The 19,892-nt window shown below is 40.8% G+C and overlaps 1 protein-coding gene across 3 annotated transcripts in view; it reads left to right on the plus strand.

Moving 5' to 3' along the window:
• Positions 1 to 3,726: 3,726 nt before the first annotated feature.
• The window catches only part of LOC146755957 (AF4/FMR2 family member 4-like), a 35,777-nt gene continuing 19,611 nt past the window's right edge, over positions 3,727 to 19,892 (plus strand). For 2 of the 3 annotated variants that reach the window (XM_085525068.1, XM_085525069.1), the window contains exons 1-4: positions 3,727 to 3,974; positions 5,933 to 6,199; positions 13,257 to 13,383; positions 18,596 to 18,632. In XM_085525068.1, coding sequence (XP_085381194.1) covers positions 13,261 to 13,383; positions 18,596 to 18,632 — 160 coding nt within the window. In that variant the 5' untranslated portion in view covers positions 3,727 to 3,974; positions 5,933 to 6,199; positions 13,257 to 13,260. Of the gene's footprint in view, positions 3,975 to 5,932; positions 6,200 to 13,256; positions 13,384 to 16,602; positions 16,740 to 18,595; positions 18,633 to 19,892 lie in introns of those variants that run through there. The other variant, XM_085525070.1, reaches the window with a different exon arrangement.

The raw sequence follows: 19,892 nt of genomic DNA on the forward strand, positions 1-19,892 counted from the left end.
TTACTAAGTTTTTGAAAGAGCAATTTGCTCTGTTAATTATCCATCATTTTTGTGCAGTCTGTTTTGTCAGACTTGTCTTTAGCTTCCAAGTTGTATGTGAAGAATTGTTTCCGTTGTAATGCACAATGTACTAAAAATTGAGAGATGTAAATGCAAAGAGTTTTTCCAGCTTTGATTTCATGTCTGGAATTTTGGAACCCACTACTTGCAGTTGTTAATCTGTCCAAACTGGTCTGGTTTGGAATGCCCTCATCCTTCTTGAATCGCTGTTAAAGGCGGAGCAATTCCTACAAGTGCCATGGCCCCACTGTTGTTCTAATTCTTGTTTCTTTGTTTTCCACACGCTGCTTTTCAAGCCTCCTTTTTCTTTACAGTCAAAGTGAGAACTGCACTGTGAGGTGTCTGAACCTTGTTGTGCCTATACATAAATAGAACAGCAGCAAAGCCAGACAGGTGACTGTGCTGACAGCTCTCGTAGCCAGTAACACGTAACTGTGCTAAATCCCTTGTGACGGCTTTGATTTCATTTTTGCCAGTGAAATCCTTGTAAAAGGAACTGCAGCAGTGTGATGAGCTAAGGTGAAGATGCTGGTTTTAGTAGTGCTCTAAGCTGAGTGGAAGGGCAATTGAATGAGGGTTATATGCTTTCTCTGGGACGATAAGGCTTTTTTTCCTGAGGGAAAGAGCCAGCTTTTCATGGGCTATATGTGGGCTTTGGCAAGGGCAGACAATCCAGTCTGTCAGGAAGCCATTTGAGGTGCTTCAGGTTTGTAAGCTTGTCTTTTTGTTTTTCAGGCGGATATTTGGAGCATGGGTGTAGTGCTGTATGCTCTGCTGTGTGGGTTTTTCCTTTGGATGATGACAATATGATGGCACTCTACAGGAGGATACCAGTGGGTATCAGTGGTGCTAGAATACACGGAGAAGGGAAATAGCTGAGCTTGACAAGAGGCCTTGCTTTTCAGATGGCAGAACATGCTGAGCTGTGGGTAGAAAGGCCTGTCTGCTGAATATTGTCCCTGTTTTTGCTGCTTTGTCTACCAGTATTTTGTGGATTTGGTTCTACACTTGGTTGGCCTATGTGGCACTGTAGCCTAATTCTGTACCATGATAGCATACAGAATTTAAGGAGAAGTATTTTCTTGCCAATGGGCTGGATTTTTTGTATCTGGTTCTTCAACTGGCTGCTCCCTATACTATCTGTAGTAAAAATACAGACACATCATTTGATTTCCCTGAAATGAATGTTCCTAAATGCCAGCTCTTCTCATGTTTACAAAGATCAAAGTTCTGCATTTGCTATTAGAATTTCCTCTTCCAGAATCAGGAGGTAATGTAGGACCCCACAGATTGCCTTCAGAATCCAACAGTTAGTTCTGTTTCCTTTCGGAGTGCATAACAACCTGAGCACATGAATTGAATGACGTGGCTTTTTAGTCTGGTACAAACTCTGCTGTACACTGAAACTTGGTCCATTTGTAAGCAGGACTTTGTCCATCTCTGCAGGACAGCAGAAAACCCTTTGTGCTAATCATGATGCCAAGAAGCAGAATGCAGCAAGTGGCAGATGATCCAACTGCTTCAGGTGTTCATTGCCTTAAAACTGAGAATAGTTTTGGACTGAGAGTTTGTAAGCAGAACGGAGCTCTTAAAGCTGTCAGAGATTATTCCTGCACTGTTCAATTCTATCTGCCTGACATACACAGGATCTCAGAACTGCATTGCTTGAACTGGTGGAACTTGTTGAAGTGATCTAGGATGAGAAAGTTTTAGAACTCAATCAGAATGCACTATAACATGGATAATCCTATAGGTATTAAGGTACAGGATTGCTATTTCTGCACTGAATTTGTTTTTATTTTACATGGCCGTGATCTGAAAGTTGCTTGAAACGCAGGCACCTAATCACTGTTGTGTAACTGAATTTCACACATGATAGGTCCTGAAATATCCTGGAATCTAAAACTCTGACTTGTTTTAAGTCTGCTGCTTGAGTCTAATCAGGGTCATAGTGTCTGTGTGCAGTGGAGTGTGTGGGGAGATTGTTGCTGCAGATCCTGGGAAGTTGCTGTGTATTTGCAGACAATGGCTGCTGTTGGTCACTGGGTGCCACTGTTGCTCTGAAGAACAGCTGTGCTGTGCATGCAGCACAGCATGCTGTGCACGCCATGGAAGTAGGAATCAAGAAGAGATAGAAGCGTCACTTCTGCTCTAGTAAAAGGTCTCATCTGCTGACAGGCTTTTGTACTTGAATTCAGAACTCAGGACCTGTTGCCACAGAGGGACTAGTTGCTGAAGTTGGATGACTCTTTCTGTTTACTCCTTGTAATATGTAGCCATAACACTATTTAAAAAAGAATCTGAAATCATGGCTAATTATTGACTGCTGCACAGCAGAACACTACCACGGTGAGATTGGGCTGTGAGATGACTTGAAAGCTGTTTCCTCAGCATAGGTCTTATTCTTGCAGCTGGGACACCTTGATGAAGACTGTGTAACAGCTTTCTGTGTTTCACAACAAGAGAAGAGAGAGTAGATCAGCATTAACGTCAGAGGTAATAAACGTATGTCAGTAATTCTCTGTATTTAAGCCCACTCCTACAGTAAATAACCTTACTGTATTAACAGACTCTAACACTCACTTATTCTCAAACATGAAATATTTCACACCTTTCAGAGGTAAGTTACCACTGCAGAACTTCATAGTCTACCTAATAACTGCATTTCTGAAGTTCACATTTATTCCTTTTTTCTCCTTTAATTGTGTTTTCTCAGCCTTTTTGTTATTTTTTTACCATGCTGAAATCCTTATGAATCTCTGGAAGTCCAGGCAGACTCAAAACAGAAACTGATGGATGAACAGCAGATGTCACATGCTGGCTTAACTCCCTGCTTTGAAATGATTCACTGATAGGTGGAAAATATCAACACATCAGGTAGGACAACCAAGCAAATTTGGAATTACAGTTCACAAATACTTCAGGAAATAAATTAATTCCAGTAACTTTAGAAAATAAATGAGAAAAGCTGAACTGAGTGCTTCTAGAGATGCTGTATAAATGTCAATAATGACATTCCAAGGTGTAGAAGAGATTTAAAACATGATGGGTACTCTGGCTTTAACCTGAATCTGAAAGTTGTCTCTTGAAATTGAGTTGTCTTTCTGTTAAATAGAAAGTGGTAGAATTTGAAGGATTGTTAAGATTTCCATATAACCTTAGTAAGACTAGATGTAAAATGTAAGTTTTATCTAGGCAAGATCAATAGTGGAGTCACTGTTACTTCTTTTTTAGGTACAGGGAATAAGGAGAACGATCGACCTACAAGGGGAAAAAGTTCTTCAGTTCAAGTCTCTGATATTATCACAGTCTTAATTCAAAGGACTTCTAATGCCTGATAAGTAATTCAAGCTTATTATACTACACTGAGTCTGTCAAGCATTGTACCCACGGTTCTCATAGTAGTCAAAAAGCTGCTGAAAATCCAGCTGAATGTCGATGCTCCTTGGAGCTGGGCTGAAACTTGGCCCCAGAAATGGGAGTCCAGCTGAAATGCTGTACAAACTGAATTAGTAGGAGCTTTGCCATTCACTTCAGTAGAGAGATTCTGGCACCAGCTTTAGATTTCACTTCCAGCAATTGTACAATACACTAACTTTCAAGCAAAAACGAGAATAGTCTGCTTCTTTATCTCAGGCATATTGTGTGAATCAGCTGAGGCCTGAAACTACCCTAATGTGATCAGACGTGAAGGTTGCACATCAAGGGGAAAATATGGCAGACATGCAGAAATTTTCTTTGTACTGACAATGTTTCTGAAGAGATCTACATCCTCTTGTTTTCTAGCAGAATTACGACCAGTTGTGGCAACCTATCTCTTGCTTCAGTCTAAGAAGGCTCGTGGCAAGCACATTCCCTTGAGAATTCCATCCCAAACAGGACGTGCCAGTACCACACAGTCAGGAAGCCTGGGGGTAAGTTTTAGAGTTCAGCACAAGGTTCTGGTCAAAATGCCTCTGTGTGCTGAAGCTCTGCCCGGGTAAACAGTCTGGTGGCCTAAACATCGGTGAGGGAGCGTGTGTGCAACCAGTCTTGGTCATCAAATCTTGTTCTATGATAAGGCCACCGACTCAGTGTATGAAGGAAAAGGATGTAATCTTTCTAGATTTCAGGGAGGCCTTTGATCCTGTCCCTTTGGCTGCATGTTCCCAACCTTCCATCAGGAAGCCAGGAGTACTGTTCTGGGTCATGAAAAGGCAGCCAGTGGTTTGACTATCACATGTTTATGTGTTCTGATGTTTCACAGTGGGTCTTAAGTAAAAGGAACTCAGGTTTTGGTTGCCTGCAGGACAGATGTTCTTTTGGGTTCAATATGTTTGCATAGTGACTTGCAACCATGGGACTGGTGTTCAAGGACCCTCTTGGTTCCTTCAGTTCCTAGGTTCTTTCTTGCCTAGATTTGACACTTTGTTTCAACAGAAGAGCTGATATTCGCTTTGGGAACACTAAGCAGCTGTTTATGTGGCTTAGAGGAAGACTGTCTGTCTTCTACCCTGTGGGCATGGAACAGCCACAATTCCCCCTGGAACAACATCAATGACCCACACCACTAATTGGATTCTCCTTTTTAATGTAGTGGTAGTGAGGTGAAAATGTGGCTGTGGAATATTTTTGACTAATGAACTTCTATATAGATTTTGTTCATCTTTGCATGCCTCATCACCTGATCTGTGTCAGTGAGCAGAAGCTGAAAGCAGGCATGGGATGTTCTGAAGAGCAGAGAAAGAGATAAGGAGGAAGGTGATTAAGACAATCCTCTCTGCTGCTGTGTGTCCCAGAACTGCCCAGTTCTGTGGCAAAGTGTTGTACAAGATGAAGAGGCCAAGAGATTGGGAGTAGAATGAATAGAAAATATGCCTTACTTAGGCCATACTCAGTGTATTAATACTTCTCAGTTAGTTTTAGAATTCTAGAAGTGAAAGGTAAGGAGGTAGAAGCCTGCAAGTTGTGTCCTTTTTTACAGCTGCTCTTTTCTTATGGGAGGATGAAGTGAAGAAGATTGGTCTATTCTACAAGCTGTTCCAACCTTTACGCTTGAACTGCTGTTGCAGCTGCTGTAGCATCCCCAGCATAGACCAGAAAAGACCTTCTTGCCTCCAGAGATCCAAGTTTGTCCTCTGCTGGCCACTTGAGAGCTCAGGGACTATGATGGGTTCTTTTCTGGTGTTTGCTCTTCACTGTCATCACCCAGTTTCTATCTCTTCCTAAAGCAGTTGGTAGGGTGTGTTCAGAGCCTCAGCTCTTCCTGACTCTGCTAAGCATGTCAGAGCTGATGAGGAGGATGTAGAATGGGGTTTGTGTCCCTTCAGACACCCACACTGGAGAAATCTGCAGCTGGCATGCACCCCACCAGCTCCCTTTGGCTGTTACTGCATGGGAGTGGTTGCTAGCAGGTCATGTCAACAGGTTGAATGTGTCACATTCCCAGATCTCTGATTCCATTGGCTGTGTCTCCAGTGACATGAAATACAACTGTGGCTGCTGGGGTTCTTCCATCTGTACAGATTTTTAATGGTAGTCAGGCAAATTAGACTCTGATGCTAAAAAACAGAACAATAAAACCAGCAATAAGAGACAATCCCAACCAACCGACAATAGCAGCAAAAAACCACCACACATCTCATTAGGTAGAAGATTAGAGACACTGGAAGGTAGTCTTTAAGTCTCTTTAAGGCGCTGTTCTTACATTGCAGAAATAGAATGATAATATAATTCCATGCTGATAATATCTCCAGATTTCTATCTTTTGGATTTCTTTCAGCCTGCCATGATCCCCGAGTGTGTCCGTTCATGGGGTTTTTCATTTGGTTTTGTAGAACACGTTTGTTAACTTGTGCATTCTCATAGTTCTTTTCTTTCCTCTGCATCTTAGAAATCCCAGTGAAGTTCACCAAGAAGCTCGAAGCTGTTAATGCTGAGATTGGAGGCAGTGTCACTTTAAGCTGTGAAGTGAGCCATGCCAAAGGGAAGGTGGTGTGGCGCAGGAATGCAGTTGAGATCAAACCCAGCAAACGTTTCCAGATTGATGAGGAAGGGGTCAGAAGAACCCTGACAATAAGAGGGATCCGGGCTGAGGATGAGGGAGAGTACTTGTGTGAGTCCAGAGATGACAAGAGCAGCATTACCATCACCCCCAAAGGTATGTCTCTGGAAATGAAGGCTGACAGTGTGGAAGGATCCTTGGCTTCCCTCATCAGCCATTACAACACTGCAAAGCTGAGTTCATTTGTGTGTTTATGCTGTTCTTTGTGTTAACAACCAAGTACAAAACCTGTCTTTCTCTCTAAATAACTGTGGAACAACTGCTTCTGAAGAGCACAGCTGTTAAGTGGGCAAATCAGCCTTCAAGGCTGGAATTAAGCATCCCAAATGTAAGATGGGATTTATTTTACCCCTTCTTTGCCTCTTTTCTTCTTGCATCTTTGTAGATGCAAGGAGGATCTCCTCTACAGGCAGGAGATGTGAGTGTGAGTTATGGTGATCACTTACTGCGAGTCATAAAATCTGATGCTTCCAATGAAATCATTGACTCTGTTGGCTCTTTGAAGGTGCTCATATATAATATGATAGCAGGCTTTGAGTATATAAAAGGCTTTTAGAAAGTGGAAGCAAACAATCTGTTCTCTGTGCAGAAATAAGGGACTTCAATTGCAATGACAAAGATGCAAGTTCTACAACAGAAAAGCTTTTTAATGGTTGGATGACTGGATATGTCATTTGGAGGGGCTTTGAAGCCTTCACTGTGGGATTCAGAAAAGGTTAGTGAAATATCTGGGGCACAAAGAGCTGAGCATGTCCTGGAGCAATGGAGAAGGGCTGGATGATTTTTGCTGGTATTTTTAGCCATTGAATTTTGTATTCTGGTGGTGTCAGTACATTCTTTTGTACAACATGGACGGGTTGGTTTGTTGCATTGGTTCAGACTTTTGTACTAGGAGCTCAGCAGTGGTTAAAGCTCACACTTCTGCAAAGTAAACAAGCTCCTGCAATTCGTCTCTACTCTGTTTTAGCTGTGGATTAGCTTGACAGTTCCCTTCCATAAGCTTTATGGTTCCCTTCTGTAAGTCTACTTACACAGAGTGAGTTGCTTAACTTTAAGTCTTGCTCCAGGATTTTAAGCATATTATTAGCAAAAAATATCACAAATAATTTCACCAACAATTCTCCCCACCCATCTGTAGCTTTCTTTTTTTTCACTGGAAGGTTTTACACTGGCAGATAGGGTGGGCATGTAGAAACAACCCCATTAATTCTGACGAAGCTCTGATTTCTCTGACTGGCCTTTGTTTTGTGATTCTGCATGCATGCCCTGTAGCTAAAGCCTGGATGTCTTCCCCAACACCTTCAGTCTCCCATCCTTACTTAAGTTACTCCATTGTAAATCTCTCTGCTAGTCCAAGAGAGTTTTTATTTTACCCCTTCTGTGAGGCAGCAGCTGGATGGGAAGGATGAGATGAGGACAAGGTTGTTTGGGTGGCTTTTTTTTTTTTTTTTGCCTAAGAGCCAACTGGGAATCAAAGATACCAAAAATTGAAGACAAACTGTGTCATACCGAGCAGGGTTTGTCAAATCACTGGCATGCACTGTTAGGACAACTTCATCATCAACATATTCTGGGCTGACAGTTATCACAAAATTCTGCTTCTGTGTCCCAAAATGTGCACTTATCTCTTCTATTGGCAGTTGCTCATCTTTTCTCCAAACTGAATGGTTGTAGGAAATAAAACAGACAAGCAAACAAACCAAACAACCCGCAGATATTAACTTGCAGCTGATTGTCAGTGCTGATCGTTGGGCCATGTCCATCACTTCACATACTTCTGCGGCCAACAGACATTGGAAAATACAAAGACCTTCAGAGACCTTGAATTTCTAGATGCACTGAAATACCCTCTAGAGTGTATTTCTGAATATATAAGGAACCACGGGTGACTATGATCCTGATTTATATCTAGGTTCAGGCTTACTGTTTCAGTTAGGTTAGATGAATAATAGTTCCAGAGAAGATAGGGAAATACAGCACTTCATTGATACCACATGTCGGAAGAATGCAGCTCAGTGCTGGGCAGTTTGCTGCTTCATTCCCTCTTACAAGTTGCACCCAAGGCTGGAAAAGACCACTGAGATAGCTGAGCCCAACCCAGCCCACCCTCACTGTACTTACTAACCACGTCCCCAGTGCCACATACCCGTGGCTCTTGAGCACCTCCAGTGACTGCAGTATATCAGCGTGGTTGCTTCAGCTGTGTGAGTTTTCACCACTGGATGTTGTTCTAGCGAGGCAAAAAACCCAAACTGATGGAACAGTGTCTATACAGGAAGCAACTGGCTGTCCTGATGGCTGCCAACAGTTATGCACAAGGTGTGTCATGCAAGCTTGCATGAGTCTGGTTTAAAAACTTGCAGTTCTGATGGAAGGAGAGGATGTTGGTACAGGATAACTGCGGGATTTGTGCTTTCCTGACATCCAGTTGCAATCCCAGCTTATTGTTGCTATAGAAAACAGCTTCTCTGTAGACAAACTGAGTTAGTACCATTAAGTGGCTGAATCCCTAAGTGATCCAAGGTGAAGCATGATCCAAACTGGAATTTAGCTAATTGTAGTAGGGAATCCAAGCCTTAATGAGCTGAGTTATTTAAAGTATGAGTCTTCCATCTAAAACAGCATTGAACTGTTACCCTGGTTGATGATAGAGAGTTTAACAGCAGAAGTCTGAAGTTATGCTCCATATTTCTCATCACTCAAGAGAATATTTGAATATGTGAATTCCTTTGGCTATGTTAGAGCTCATAATGAGGTCAGCTGATGTTCTTTAAATGCTCGGAGTCTAGCAATGTGGGGAAGCTATTTGCTGTTGAACTTTAGGCTAAGAAGCCTGATTTTAGAGGACAGTGGAATTCCCCTTTCCCTCTCCTCCCCTTCTCCCTGGACTGATCCCGCATGGTTTGTGAATGAGTTCAGAGCAAGGTAAATGAGGAATAGCCATGTGAAAACCTGTTGTTTTACTGCACTGTAAAGACACTTAGTCAAAAGACAAGTGTGTGTTCCAAGCTTATGATTGCAGGAGATCCTAGAAACAACCCAGCTGCTCAAACCTGTAGTCTGGCTGAATATTTTATTGTCAGTTTTGGTCAGGAGGAGATGCTTGAGTAAGACAAATAAAAGGTCATGGGTAAGTTGGTCCTTCTTGTGATATACTTCTAGGCTTTCGTCAGGGAAAAGCTTAATTAGTCCAAATAATTATAGCAGAAACCACACCAAGAACATGAGAGTGAAATTTCAACTTTCTTGACGTGACGGTAAATTTTACCCCATTCTGCCATTCTCCAAATGTTTGTTTCCTTATGTTATGGTTTTGCAATTTGGTTGGTGTTGGTATTCCACATCAGAACACCATGCTAATCATGGGACAAAAAGGGGACAAGTTTTTTTTTCTGTGGGCTGCCTTAATGTTCATGTGGGGTGGGGCACCGGAAGGGAAGTGAGGAAGGGGACGGGGTTGCTGGCCGGCTCCCTGCGAGGAGACAACGTGGTCAGAGCTTCCTGCCTTCCACAGCTCCACCGGTGAGATTGGGGACTTGGTATTCTCTTTGTTGATACTCTCTTGTTGTTTGTTTAGCATTATTAGGTTATTAAACTGCCATTCGTTCTCAGATCACCTTTTTTCTCCCTTATTTTTTGTTAGACCTAATCGCAATCTCCCTTCCCTTCCCCGTCTCCCTAAACGCACGTGGCCGGGCCGCGCCGCATTGCCGCTAGAGAAAAGGGGGGGGGGCTTTTGTTCCTGCTGCCCCGGGTTTGTGCCCACTGTCCCGGAGTGAGCTCCAGAGGGAACTCCGTGACACCTACAACAGCAAAAATAACTTCTAGTTCTAATTTTCAATCTTTAAAAGTTGCCTTGGCGTTTATAAAAAGGCATTCCCATTAGCTTTGGAGTGTTCACCTGAAAGAAGTGATTGCTTTTTCCTCAATTCAGTCTCAGACTAAATATGTGCTACACTTTTTGGCATTTCTGGGATCGCTTTTGTGAAGGGATCTTGAAAACTGTCCTAGTCAGTTACACTCCCTACTGGGTTTGTTTGTGTAAACACACACAAAAAAGCTTTCTCTGTCTGGTGTTCTGCCCTGATGTTGTGTGCTGGGCGCTGCACTGAGATGAGGCAATTGAGCTTTTTCCTATAGACTGAAGCCAAAGGTGTCTGTGATCTCTTTGATATTTCAGATGCTTTAGTTTTTATTTACGCACTTTGTCACTCCGACAGGAAATTCTCCAATGACTCAAACAGTTAAATACCATTAGAAGGATTTACAGCTTTAAACAAAATCTTTCCATCTGACTGGGAGCTAACTCAGGCCCAAGCTACTGAGATTTCAGAATGTTTTTAAATTGTGGCATAATAAATATCCAAAGACATTTCTCATTTCCCAAGATGGTCATGTTTTACAAATGTTCAGATTCATCTTGATTTGCACAGAAATGTTAAGGTCCTAGTTTTTCAATTTTAATTCTGCAGTTTTATAGGGTTTAAGTCTGAAATTCCATTCATTTAAGGAGGGTCCACAAAAGGAAAGATTCAGAATATAATTTTCTACAGGTATTCAGTTGGTTGTTTCCCAGGAAAACACTCAGCTAGCAGAGTGCTGTAGGTAACAGAAGAGTCCTACTATCTTTGTACTTCCATCTTATTCACTCTATATTACCATGTGAATTAATACGTATTTAGCAGTGTTTTGCTTTGGGTGGTGTGGTGCTGTACATGCAGAAAAGGATAAAGGGTATGGCTTACTCTCCTCTTTGTACTTTATGAGAAATATGGCTGCAGGAAAAGCCCACTTAAAAAGGTTAAGTACGGCTTCATGTTCCTTTATGCTGTTACAGAGTGTTTTTGTGTGCAGTTAAGCAGTTGCGATGTCCCACCCCAAGAATCCTACTTCATTTCACTGAATGAAAATTCATCAGGATAACAGAGGCCAGGTCAGGGTAGAAGCACTTAGCTGCACTGGCATGCGTGCTGTGCCTTGGAAGTGTTCACCCAAATGTTCACATGCTGTGGACATGACTCTGTATACAAGCCTCAAGACAAAGTCTTGGCTAAATATCAGATATTTTTCTCATTGTGAAGACAGGAAATCCTGGGAACTAAAATCATATTCTCCTATGACATTTGTAAACACAATGGTAATTTTGAAGGTTGGCATGGATGATTTTCAGCTTTCAGCTCTGGATCATTTCATGCATTTTTGATTTTTTAAGGAGCACTTCATTGCACAGATTCATGGCAGGCATTTGCTGCTTCTTCGCTCTGAAGAAGTTATGACTCTTTAACTAGGAATATAAATGTAGCATAATGCATATTGAGAGACCCAAGTGAAATGTACTGGGAGGAAAAAAAGGGTAACAGCATATTAAATCAAATTTTCCGTCTGTCTTGGGATATTTAGTGGAGAGCAGATTTAAACTGTTTTGACTCTTTTGACCTTTTTACTCTTATACTCAAATAATACTGTAACTCCCTTTATATTTGTTTTTATATCTTTGTATAGTACACTTGTTTTTTTCAACAGATGTTGATACAGTTTTGAAAGGTGATGCTCAGTGAAGATCCTCGTGTTAAAGTGTAACTCTCTACTTGTAAAGTGTAATTATCTTCTAAAGGGATAGCTGCATATGATTCATTATCTTAGTGCTTTTTATTGAATGAACTACCCACAGGTAGGTGTAGATACTCTGTTCCCTGCCAAACATTTTGCCTTTGATAGTAAAATGGCATAGATCCTAATGGTTGGCTTTAACAGGTCACTATCTGTGATTAAGTCTGACATTTGTTGCTGTTTAAGTCTTGGATATACAAGAAATCTGAAGGAGGAAAAAAGAAAAAGCTGTTTATACCTCCAACTTTCAAGGCAGGTTTACGTTCTGCCATCACTGTGAACATTGGTTGTAGTTTGTAGCTTGGCTGCATTGCAGCGTGCAGGGCCCTCCCTCAGCTGGCAGACTTGCATTCACTTGCAGTTGCATGAGTTCAACTGATTTTAGCACAATTAGAGAAGAAGTGATTTTCATATGTACGTTAAAAGTTAACACATCCCTAGGCTCGATGTCAGCGTCACGTTGGATGATGCTGATGCTTTTAGCTTGCTTACAGTGCAGGTATCTCAGGGAAATGCAACAAACTCACACCCTAAAGCATCACACATTTAAACTTACACCAGGGATTTCTTCTGGTTTTGATGTGCCTGTGGGCAGAGCAGTAGGAAAAAATGAAGCCAAGTGAGTAAGAAACTGCAGTGAAAGGCTCAAATGATTTTAAGGTGAAAAGCACAAATAATGTTTTTTTAAAAGCTGAGTGGTAGGTGGAAGTTGTGCCCAGAATGGAACAGCTGGTTTCATAGAGCTTTCAGATGAGCTCTGTGGCAGGATTATGATGCTGTATTTCTAATAATCAGGCAGCTGTCTGAAAATATGAAATAATGACTTTCTGAGCAGACACCTTTTTCATTTTACACTTAAATTGGAATAGTATTTATGTTCTGGATGCACCTACCATCATTTTGTAGATCAAGAAGCCACTTTTATAAATCTCTTAATGCAAAGTACAGCATGACACGTACAAAAAAGAGTTAGAGACCTTATTTATACCTTATTTTGTTTACTCCTGTAAGTCCTGGTGCTTTATGAACCTCAAAGGAAATCATTGCTGACTTGTTTGTGTATTTTGCATTTCTGCAATTTGACACGTTGCTGTTAATGCAAGCAGCAAGGCCAGGCTTCCAAGGAAGATTTGTAATATGTGAGATTTCTATGTTTTTGATCTACATTTTTGCAGTAGAGCACTGTAATGTGTGCTGTCTGTTGGGCTACCAGAGGGGCCAATCCTTCTGGATTTCCTGGAGCCTGGACAACTCCTGACTGCTGCATCGCAGTGCCAACAGAGCTGAAGGCTCCAACTTCCAGTTGTTTGCCTGAGGACTCTGTGATTTATTTATTTAAGTGCATAAACTGTCCCTGTCAGGAACAGATTGTAGGTTATAGCTGCTCTAAATGTGAAATGTTTTAAGCTGGACAAACTTCTTTTCAGTTTTGAGGAGCTGCAGTCAGCGGGGGGCTCTTGCCTGGGATCTCTTGCAGAACAGGGTGTGCTTCCATCCTCCTCTTTCCTTCTGTGACCAGGGAATTGTTGGTTGTTTTTTGCAGCAACATGAACCGTGAAGACCGAAATGTGCTGCGTATGAAAGAAAGGGAAAGGCGAAATCAAGAAATCCAGCAGGGTGAAGAATCCTTTCCACCCAACTCTCCTCTCTTTGCTGAACCGTACAAAGTTGTGAGTTTCTGCCATTTGTACAAATGTGTTTTTTTGTTTTGTAGTGGAAATTGTAGGGAAATATGTGCTACAAATCTGTTTATATCTGAAATCTTTTCAGGTCCCAGTTGTCACCTTAACCAGCATTTAAGCAAGTATTGAAACTAAGGATGGACAGTTAGTTACTAATCATCTCCATAGGCAGATTTATGCTAATACTTATGAAGCAGGGACTATTTTCAAGGGAGGAAAGGGATAATGAGACAAGATAATTTATTTTTTGAAAAAACCTTTTTTCTGCTTCTGCTGCAGTGGTCATTAAGTGGTACCATTGAAGGTTTTCATTATACAGTTCAAAACTCACTTTGAAAACAAAGCCATTCCCTTATCTCTGTTTAGTTTGCGGGAGGTCAAACATTGCAGCTGAAGACTTTTCTCCCTCAGGAGGGAAGTTGCGAGTTTTTTGATTCCTGTCTTCCCTTCTGTTTGCTGTGCCTGATAACTAAAACCTACAAGTATGAAGCTAACTAAAGCTGGTTGGGATACAGTAAAACTGATTTGAAGGGCAAAAAAGAAACAACAGAAAAAACCCCAACTGGTTTTTCAGGAAAGAACCCCTATAACTGTGTTGGCAACAAGTTATTCCAGTATAAATACCAATTAAAAATTACATAACTGAGTGGTGAGGTTGAGCTGATGTTATTTTACTGCTAAGTAAAGCGTTGTCTGACCAATACATTATAGACTTTAAGGTGACAATGTCTACAGTTCTTAAAGTCTTCCATGCAGCTCACCTATACATTCTTTGAAGCACTGGTTAGTGTTTCAACTATTCTTGGTCAATTTAAGTGGTGCTGTACAGAAGTACTACTTAAAATCCCTGTTGAAACTTGGCTGAAGGCCTAGAATTTGGCTGCAGATTAAATAAATCCACTTTCTTTGCCCAGAATGAGAATTGGAATATAAGAAAATAACAGAACTGAGTTTGTGAAGTGATTGATCCATTTATTTGAAGTCAGCTGTAATTCATCTGCCTCTCAGGGGAAAGAGGAAATTTGAGGGAGAAAAAGATGAGCAGAGGGAGGGAAAGAACTGCATTACTGTGGTTGGTTGGGGAGAATTGGGTCACTGTGACTCTTTGTAGGGGTTTAAGGTACAGGGATCTTCAGGCCATTTAATTAGTATTTTTCACTTGTGTGGCTGCTTGCCTGTTTCCTTCACCTTCTAATGCATGGGACTAAAAACTCTATTGACTGTGTAGATTTTAACAACGGCTTCATTTTTTAGAGAATAAGCATGGATTGGGCATCAATAGACACTTTTCATTTGGCTTTCTTTCTATCAAAATAAGTGTAAACTGTCAAAATAAGTATGAAGTATTGCAAAGTATTTTGGTCTTTTTCCTTCTCTTCTCTGCCTGTAGGGATTTAGTCATTATTTTCTATGAACAGGTGTCTTCTCAGCCTCTGCCAAGACAGTGGTAATCTCCTCTGTATAGGAAATCCTATTTGACGTGCAATCAAGAGGGCAGTTTTATAGGGGCCTGTATGCAGAAGAACACATAGAAGTGGTTTTTTATTTGCTAAAGGCAGTTCTTTCATTCAGCCCTTGGTAGTCTTTGATAAATAGATATGGCTGACATTTTAGTTTGCTTCCTTTCACCTGCCTCCCTAAAAAGCAATGCTTTAAATAATGCTTTTCTTAGAGTTCTGTGTCCTGGGTGTTTTTGTGTCTTCCCAGGCTGAAGGATAAATCTTCTTCACAGATACTTTGTTGGCCATATGAAATAAAATGAGAAAATGATAACTGGGCAAAGTTGCATTTAAATTTGATCAAAGATTTTAATAGAGTTGTTAGTTACTTCTTTGTTTGAAGCACACAGACAGACTACTTTTTAAGTTATCCAGCTTTTCAACATTTAAGAATTCAGAGCAGTGTGTGAATGGAGCTTTCCAAAAGGCTCCAACTACAACTCATGGTTGCTTTTTGGCCAAATGTTCCAGGCTGTGTGTTGTAAGTGCACATCCACCAAAGTGCCACAGGCTGACAGAAGGTTGGATGGTCCTGGTACTGTCACTGCCTGGGTAGCCCAGAGCTATGGGCAGCTTTGGTGTCAGCAGCCTGTGTTGCCTACGTTCTTCTCTCAGTGGCTGTTTGATTCAGGGGGGGAAAGAAAGTGTGCAGAAATACAAAGGCCTTTGTGCTGCAGATAGGAACTGCATAATATTGCACAGCCTTGTTGACGTCTGAACACAAAAGGGAGGCTGTGTTTTTCTTTCTGAATCTGTCAACCTTGTATTCTGTTTCTTCACAAAGTTTGCGAAAAAATTCCATGTATGGCTGCCCTGAGCCTTTCAACTTTCTGCCAGCCTATTTATTTTGTGTGCGTACATCTTAGCCATGGAACTTTGTCAAATTCTCTGTTTCCAAAGTCTGTAATTTCCTCTGCCTTCTCCCCTCTGTCATTCTTGGCAGTGGGATTTCTCCAAATTCCAGCAAGTTAGTGAGCCGTAGGCTTGTACAGCCTAGACCCGGAACAGAATTCAGAAGGCTGAACACAGCGCTGGTTTACTTGAATCAAGCCACACTGTTCTAGAAAATCTTATTCTCCTTAACTTTCTATTTATTTACAAGTTATATGCTGCAGCATCTCACAGCATTTCTCTTGTGTGCAGAAGTCTGGTACACTTTGCCTACATGTAGAAAATGAGGCTCGTTTTGGTGGATGGGTGGATTTTATGTCTAAGATTGCTGGCATAAGATCATTTTCCCTGTGTGCAGCAAGTGTTTGCAGGGACCCAAAATCCTGACTGGGGCCTGTCTGCATTACTATAAATATATCTTATAATTATCAGGAAGTCTTTGAATAGAAGATAAAACTTCATGAAAATAGGTCATAAAAAGTTTTATGGGTGCTGTGAAAAACAGATTCCTGACTCTTGATAAAAATGTTATCCCATCACCTAACGCTCTGTAATTTCATCCTGTGTAAGTCTTTAAAGCCAGGGGTTCACAGTCAAAAAATGCAGAGCAGGAGGACTTGTGTGTTTGTAAAATATATTCAGAAATGCAGCTGTTTCTTATTGGATGGAATCTTTCCATCATAGAACAGGGAGTGTGATGTCACTGACAGCTGTTCTGTCTGTGTACCTGAGCGGTGACCTGCAGACATCTCTGAAGAGGTGCACTGGTCTCTGGGTTTGCTCAGTGTCCCGTGCTGTAGTAGTTGTGAAGGCAGCAGTCAGTTGCATCGATCCCTTGTGATCCTTGTGATCCAGAAACTTTATTCTGAGAATTAAAAGTGAGGTCTGACCTGGGTTGTCAGATATTAAATGGAAATGGATCCTATTCACCACAGCCAAACCAAAAATGGACAGGTAAGAATTATGTACCTGACTACCATTCTAATCACCATTTTGTGTCAGAGTCCAAGCAATGGTTTCTTACCTGTTGAAGTGTCTTCCACTTAACTTCAGCAATCTGCTGTGCTTTTGTGAAAAGCATTTCCATCCTTCAAAATGTTCTTAATTTCTTCTTTCTCAAGAAATTGGACTTGAAAAAATATATATTTCTGTTTATTTCTTTATTAATCTTTGAGTTTCTGAGAGACGTGTATTCAGAGGCAAAATAGATGGTGAGTTATTTGGAAGAAGTTGCACATTTAAGCATAACACCTCGTTAAAGTGCCCTTAACTGGAATACTGCCTTAGAAATAGGAAGCTGGCTGAGGTAAGCACTGAGGCAGACACTTTCTGTAGAATTTATGGTATGTACATTGATGAGAACAGTCCCAGTTACTCATCTTGTGCTCAGCACAGCGCAGTCGTTCTGCATATGTGGTATTTTGATTACTGTAGGGTCTTTTTTTTGGTTTTACCTACATTTTATCAGGTACTTTTATCAAGTATTTACCTACTTGTCTTAGTTGACAGGAAAAAGGAAACTGAGGAATCATGCTTGTACTCATTGAACCTGTGTGAAAGATAAGAATCAGTTTGTATTCTGAAGAGAGTACGGCTTTTGCTCTCTGTTGAAGTAAGAAGACTTCTGCAACTTGATCTTGACTTTGCAGTTTAACCATAGGTTGATTTTAATGTCTCTTCTTTCAGTCAGTAAAGATGAAGGGCATTGGGAACATCTTAAAGTTCCCTAAGAGGTTTTGTTTTTGAGAAAATTGCACTCTTTCTCCATTCCACTGACAATACTCATTCAAGTCATGATTTCAACTGCTGCCACTTTTGAAATAAAAATGTTAAAGGAAGTCAGATATATGTAAGTATGCCTTGCCAGGTAGAGCTTTTGTGTGTTTATGAAGTTACAATTGGAAACTGCATTTATAAATTGCATCACGTCACTGAGCTGGCTGTTTGTGAAGACTGCTGTACAGCTGTGCCCCAAACCCCTGCAATTCACTGTCACAGAGTACATCTATCAGCTTGGTGAATTGACTCAAACATTCTCTGTTTTTATGCGTAAGGTCAGCAGTTGTCCTCATTTTAAAAGGAGGTCAGGAAGGTCCTATTTTAAAATGGCACACTAGCTTAGAAGTAGGTTTTCAGTAACACAATACTCTCTGATTATTTGTTTATTTATTTATTTTTTAACATTTCAAGTGTTTGATAACGTACTGTGTTTCAGGAGGCAGAATTGGGTTTTCTGGAACAGGAATACAGAGATCTTACCAGTGCTAGAATTGGCGAGGCTCTGTCTTTCAAGGCTAGTTTCATAGACAGCAAATCCACTGTATATCGAGGCAGGTATTTATCACTGTCTGTTGGCTTTTATACAGCCAGGTTGCTCAGTTACATGAGGATTTGGATGAAGGTGAGAAAGGGAAGATAGGGTTTGCAGAAGTTGCACAGTTTCTGGAGATTCAGGTACTGTGTATGACAACTGCACGTGGCCCATCTTGCAAGCAAGGAAGCAGGGACAGATGGGTCAGTGGGACAGATGAGCTAAGGATGCTCTTCCCATGTACTCGCTGCTCTGTCACTGCTGGGGAAGGCAGCTTGGGCCCAGGAAAGGGCTCCCTGTTTCTGTTTGGTTGTTACCACTGGGTTTTGTTTTTAGCATGTTGGTTTTCTTTGGGAGTAGGTGTTGGTTTTGTTTTGTTGTTGTTTTTTAAAGGATATGTGCCATCCTTTAAAGTCAGAACAATAGCTTGATTATGGCATGATTTTTGAGATGTTAAAATTCCCTTTGAAAAAACTCCTGTGATCTTTTGTTCCCTTAGGAATCTCAACAGTCCAGTTTTGGCACTGGAGAACAGAGTAAGTACATTAAACTTCCTTTCCTATGTGCAGTGTTTTTGTTACAACTGAGTATTCTTAGTACCCCTTAAGAAGTCAGGCCATTAGATCATGAGACCTCTCCAGGCTGGTAATGGAATGGGTTGCGCGTAAAAATTGTCCGTATTTTCTCAAGACTTATGAAATAAACACTTGATTTTATTTGTGGCTTCTTGCTGAGAACTGGAAAGTTAATAACTGTTGTGTAACTCACTCATAACTTCTAGAAAAGGGGAAAAAAATAAAATTGTTTCTTTAAATTGTTGTTATTTTTTTAATTCTCGAAAAATAGGCTTCCTTGGTTGATATGATTGAAAATAGCTGAGTGTGAAAACACCCACAGAGAAAACCCCTGGGTATGCTGGAAAGCAACGAAGTTCATATTTTAATAGAAAAAGCACAATGCATTTTCTTCCTTTTTCTTGTCCACTTTCGCATTATGGATATGAAAATTGAAGAGAACTGCTCAAGAATTGTTAATATTCTTGAGTGTATTATCCCAGAATGTATTTCCAAAGTCTAGACAAATGCACCTTTTATTCCTATTTGACTGTGTCTTCATTTTGAATATTACTGAAATGAAGCATTTAACCAGGTAACATATCTGGCAAAAATGAATTAGATTTGTGCTGTTGCCTTCCAACAGTCTTACCAGTCCCTGTCAAAGTGATTAAACAGATTAAATAGTAAAAGCGGAATGGTTTATTCTTAGGTATTCACAAGCAGCTTAATCTAAACTCCTAATACAGTGGGGAATTAAGGAAACAAATTAAAACTTAATTCCATAAGGCTAGCCAATAGGTTACATTCTGGAAACAGCTGATCTTTAGGTATGTCATCAGGGAGGCCAAATAGATAAAAACACAGAACCATTTCTCAGCTCCATTTTCAGTTTTCTGTGACACTTCCAACAACCTCAGATATTGTTTCTGTTGTGCTATGTTTAGTAATTTACTAGAACTAAAGAACAGGGAAGGAAAAAGAAGACAAACCAAAAAGCAGATTATATCACAGTGTTCTAACTGTAGGGTTTGGTTTATGAGTTTGCTTTTTGGATTTAAAGACTTTTCATTCTCTAAAAAGCTGCGTAGGAATGCTGAAACAGATCGAAAACTTGATTTAATTGATCTCCTCAGCATGTAGAGGGTAATAGAATAATTTTCATGGGAGGGTTTGGGCTCTAAGGTCCCTTAGATGCCATCCAGTTCCAAGCTTCCCCCCAGACCAAGCTGCCCAGGTCCC

Source organism: Coturnix japonica, chromosome 29 (genome assembly GCF_054131305.1).
Source record: "Coturnix japonica strain WE chromosome 29, WE-NBRP24, whole genome shotgun sequence".
Taxonomy (NCBI): Eukaryota; Metazoa; Chordata; class Aves; order Galliformes; family Phasianidae; genus Coturnix; species Coturnix japonica.